The 5,030-nt window shown below is 44.7% G+C and overlaps 1 protein-coding gene across 1 annotated transcript; it reads left to right on the top strand.

The window, feature by feature from the left end:
* Positions 1–1,109: 1,109 nt before the first annotated feature.
* Positions 1,110–1,667, top strand: LOC141041091 (uncharacterized). The gene has a single exon (XM_073507203.1). It carries the CDS (start codon positions 1,110–1,112, stop codon positions 1,665–1,667), a length of 558 nt encoding a protein of 185 aa, XP_073363304.1.
* The last annotated feature ends 3,363 nt before the right edge of the window (positions 1,668–5,030 follow it).

The raw sequence follows: 5,030 nt of genomic DNA, 5'->3' as shown, positions 1-5,030 counted from the left end.
AAGACAATGAGAGCACATCTTATCCAGAGTTGGATGAGTCAGCTTTGCTTGTAGCCCAAGCCAAGCTGCCGTGTGTGTTTGAAATCTGACCGTTGGACACGTGTCAGTTCCTTAGTGACCCAGGGTCATTTCGGACATATCAGGTCGGGTTGCCTCCTGGCTATAAATAGCCCACCCCCTACACCATAAATTTGTGGCTGCTCAGAGTTAGTGCACGACTTTTGTCGTTTGAGAGAAACCCACCTCCGAAGCATTTGAGAGAGAGATCCTTGCGAGGACAAAGCCCAAAACACCCAGAGCCAAAGAGTGTTAGGCATCACTAAAGGCTTTCTGTACGAGTGATCTGAAGACTTGTTACAATTGAGGACTGTGAATCCTCCAGCCGGTCAGGCATCGCGTTCTGAGCATCCAAGAGTCATTGTGGATTGCCGGTGAACGAAGTCTGTGAAGGTTTGGAAGTCTACCTCGAAGACTTACCAGAGTGATTGGGAGAGGACTGGGTGTCCTTAGCTCAAGGGGAATAAGTTGAAGACATGGTCTTCTGAGTTAAATCTCAGCCTCCCTAACCAGACGTACAATTGTCACAACAGCTAGAACTGGTCTACCAAATCCTTGTCTTTGCCAAGCTACTAGTTCTATCCTCTACTCTCCTTACTTTACAGTTGTCTTCGTGAAGTCATTGCTTGCCTGCCTAATCTGTTTGACTTCACTCTGTGAAGACTAATATCTGTTTAGCTTTGTACTATCTACCTTTTTGATCTTGTCTACCTAGTTGCAGTTAGTCTTCGTGCTTTCATTGTATTGTATGTTTGACTAATGCTTGCCTAGTGTAGCTTTCATTCCACTGCTTACTATATAGGCTCAATTTACCTGTTTGTCTTCAAAGCCACCGTGTTTTGAAGACTTCCATAAAAATCGCCTATTCACCCCCCTCTAGTCGATAACTAGCACTTTCAATTGGTATCAGAGCTAGGTACTCCCTTGTTCTGTGTGATTAGGTTTAACCACTTGTAGTTTTAGCTATGTCGACTGCAGGGATAATCAAGGTCTCCGCTGCGTGCCCTGTCTTTGATGGCACTGACTACCCCTACTGGAAGAACAAGATGCACATGCATCTTGAAGCCATTGATGTAGATCTCTGGTATGTCATCAAGACTGGTGTTCCCAAAGTTGGTGAAGGCGTCACCGCTGCTGATGTCAAGAGATTTGCTCAATTGGACTCAACCGCCAAGAACATCATCTGTGGTCATCTGACCAAAGGGCAGTATGTCCGTGTGAGTGCACTGGAAACTGCAAAGCTGGTCTGGGACTGGCTGTCCAAGGTCAACGAAGGCGTCTCAACTCGGAGAGACTCAAGAATCGATGTTCTTCGGAATCTCTTCAACCGATTCAAGAGAAATGACAATGAAAATGTCCAGCTCATGTTCGATCACTTAACTGATATCACCAACGAGCTGAGTGCTCTCGGTGCCACTGAGATCGCCAAGCATGAGTTCATGAAGAAGCTTCTGAGATCACTTGACAGCTTGTTTGAAACCTTAGCCCTGATGATTCAAGAACGTCCTGAGTTCAAAGATCTCTATCCGTCTGACATACTCGAGAGGCTCAACACACATGAGTTCCAGCTATCTGAGAAGTGTGATATCTATGGTCCAAACTATGGTTGAACCCGTGCTCTGAAGGCAAAGGTTGTTTCCTCATCTGAAGAAGAATCTGAATGTAGCTCTGGTGATCCTGAAGAGCTTGGCAAAGAACTTGAAATGCTTGTGAGGAAGTTTCAGAAGTTCTCCAAGAAGAATCGGTTCAGCAAGTCTGCAAGATCTAGCTCCAAGAACGACGATGCTTCATCATGTGACTACAAGAAGAGGACTTGCCACAAATGCAAGAAGACTGGCCACTACATCTCCGGGTGTCCTCAGTGGGATAAGGAATCAAAGAAGAAGAAGAAGAAGAGCAAGGAATATGATTCTGATGACAACAAGAAGAAGAAATCTTCAAAATCTTCTTCAAAGTCTTCGTCAAAGTCTTCATCTCACAAGAAGATTTCATCAAGCAAGGCTCATGCATTTACTGGCAAGGAAATGGATTCCGAGGAGGAGTCTGCCTCAGAGGAGGTGGAGGTGGAGTCTCAGAAGGAGTCTAATTCAGGCGTGGCAAGCCTGGCTCTGGCATCAGTGTTCATCGCCAAGTCTATCTTCAACACTGAAGACAATGGTCGCAGCGTTGAAGCCAAAGCTGACGATGATAATGATGATGACGACTCTGCTCCAACCTACTGCTTCATGGCAGGAGGTGCCAAGGTAACTTCATGCGATGCCTACTTTCAAACCTGTAGTGAATATGACTCTGAATGTGAATCCAAACCTAGCTATAAGACATTTGCTAAAATTGCAACTGAGCGACAAACTGCTATGGAACATATTCAAAAGCTGCTACAGAAAAGCGATGACCTGTTGGACGCGGAAATGAATCGAACTCAGTCCTTAATCGAAGACATTAAAAGTCTTCGCGTTAAGTACGAAGATCTTGAAAATCTTCATGAAACTCTCTCAGCCTCTCATGAGAATCTTTCCTACGATTATCTTCAAAGGAAGGAGGATCTAGAGAAACTGAGAGTGTCTCATGAATATCTTCATAAGGAGAACGATTCACTACTCGCCCAACAGATGAGTAACGCTCAGGTAGAATTTGTTCCACCATGCTTAAAGTGTCTTGAGCGCGATAATGATGTCTCTGTTGCTGAATGTTCTACTGCTTCTGATGTTGCAATATCTTCAACTGCTGATGTGGTAACTAACCCCCCTGTACCGAGGATGCCACTACTATTGCAGATGAGAATGCTAGGTTGAAGACATTGCTTGAGACTGGCATGCACAAAGGCCTCAAAGGGCATCAAACCTTGTGCGATGTCCTCAAGAAACAGATTCTGAACCGAAACCCTAGGAAAGAGGGTGTTCGGTTCGATAGCAAAATGAATGTTGAAGGTTCATATTGGACGCCTAAGCAGTACCCCAAAACCACCTGGGTTGCTGCTAAGGATCCTTCAGTGGAACCATCCACTTTATCTGGCTTCACTTGTGCTAACCCAATTGTCATTGATGAATCCTTTGATGCAAACTATAAATTGTTTAAGAATTAGAATGGTGAAGTGTTTGCCAGGTACATTGGTACTAACTGCAGGAACAGGTCACCCCAGAAGAAGATCTGGGTGCCCAAAAGCTGTCTTGAGAAGCTTCCCGTGAATGTCATCATGACACCACCTGGGAAGAAGACAAACCCCTGACCAAAGGCATCATATCGTCCAAAGGCTTCATACAGACAGAGAACCTATCATGGTGACCCTAACGCCAATGTTTTGCAGGAGAATCGCTATGAGACTCATGAATATGAGTGTGTTTCCTCTAACCGCTATGTTCACAAAACTAAGAACTTTTCTGCACATTCTTATGAGTATTATTCTCCTCCTGCGAAGCTATTTGCTAGGGCTCCGAAGCCAAAGTTCTCAGATGCGGCACTTAGACTCATTGCTTCTAAGCCACCCGTCAAGATGTGGGTGGTTAAGAAGAATTAACTTCTCTTGCAGGGAAAGGTCTTCAACCGGAAAGCAAAATCTTCTGACGACAATGCTGGAGACCTAAAACATCTTGTGGGACGCAAGATAAAGTGCTCCAATGGTCTTATCATGTATTTCGTCCCAGGGTTCCTTGACGAGCATCCTATCATGCCTAACCAGAATTGAAACTTTGATAATATGCTTGTTCGCTACATGTTTCTGCTTCACAATACTCTTGGTGAAGCCTATCCCGCTAACTTCACTATAGGGTACAACTCTGAAAGCCACTGAATGGATCATGGATAGCGGATGCACCAACCACATGACTGGTGATTTAAGTCTTCTTATAGATTCAACCCTACCTCCATCTACTAAGGGCCACATCACGTCCGCTGACACTGGTAAAAGCAAGGTATTGGGCCTTGGTAGAGTTGCTATCTCAAAGGATCAGCACATGGATAAAGTGATGCTTGTTGAATCCCTTGGTTACAACTTAATGTCTGTGTCAATGCTCTTTGATCTGAACATGATTGTGATATTTGGAAAATATCGTTGTCTTGTGCTAATGGAATCTGACAAATCTCTAGTCTTCGAAGGCTATCGAAGAGGTGATCTGTATATGGTAGATTTCTCAGCAGGTCCACAGCTGGCTGTATGTCTTCTAGCAAAGGCTTCAGAATGCTGGCTATGGCATCGACGGCTAGGACATGCGGGTATGAGGAACCTATACACTCTCGCGAAGAAGAAGCACATCATTGGGATCGAGGGCATCAAGTTCAAGAAGGATCATCTATGTGGTGCCTGTGAAGCTGGAAAGATGACTAGAGCCAAGCATCCCTCGAAGACAATCATGACTAGCTCACGCCCCGTCGAGCTGCTTCACATGGATCTATTTGGCCCTACTCACTACTCTACCCTTACTACTACTGCACATCTCTATGGCTTCGTTATTGTTGATGATTACTCAAGGTACACCTGGGTGCACATAATTCTCTATAAGACTGAAGTGCAGGATGTCTTCAGACGCTTCGCAAATCAGGCCATGACGAATTATGGCATCAAGATCAAGCACATCCGGAGTGACAATGGCACTAAGTTCAAGAACGCTGGCCTTGACATTTATCTTGATACTTTGGGCATCACACATGAGTTCTCTGCTCCTTACACACCTCAGCAGAATGGCATCATGGAGCGCAAGAACAGAACACTCATCGAGATGGCACGAATGATGCTCGATGAGTACAAGACTCCAAGAAAATTCTGGCCTGAAGCTATTGATAATGCATGCCACATCATCAATAGAGTATATCTTCACAAGTTCTTCAAGAACACATCTTATGAACTTCTGACTGGTAAGAAGCCAAATGTCAGTTACTTCAAAGTCCTTGGTGCTAGGTGCTGGATCAAAGATCCACATCACACGTCTAAATTTGCACCGAAAGCACATGAAGGTTTTATGCTTGGTTATGAAAAGGAC

The sequence above is a fragment of the Aegilops tauschii genome, chromosome 2 (genome assembly GCF_002575655.3).
Source record: "Aegilops tauschii subsp. strangulata cultivar AL8/78 chromosome 2, Aet v6.0, whole genome shotgun sequence".
NCBI lineage: Eukaryota > Viridiplantae > Streptophyta > Magnoliopsida > Poales > Poaceae > Aegilops > Aegilops tauschii.
The sequence above is the reverse complement of the archived record's forward strand: the minus strand, read 5'-3'. Positions and strand labels throughout refer to the sequence as shown.

What these genes read in the sequence shown, in the direction of transcription:
- LOC141041091 (XM_073507203.1), top strand. Translation starts at nt 1,110, where the DNA reads ATGCATCTTGAAGCCATTGATGTAGATCTCTGGTATGTCATCAAGACT.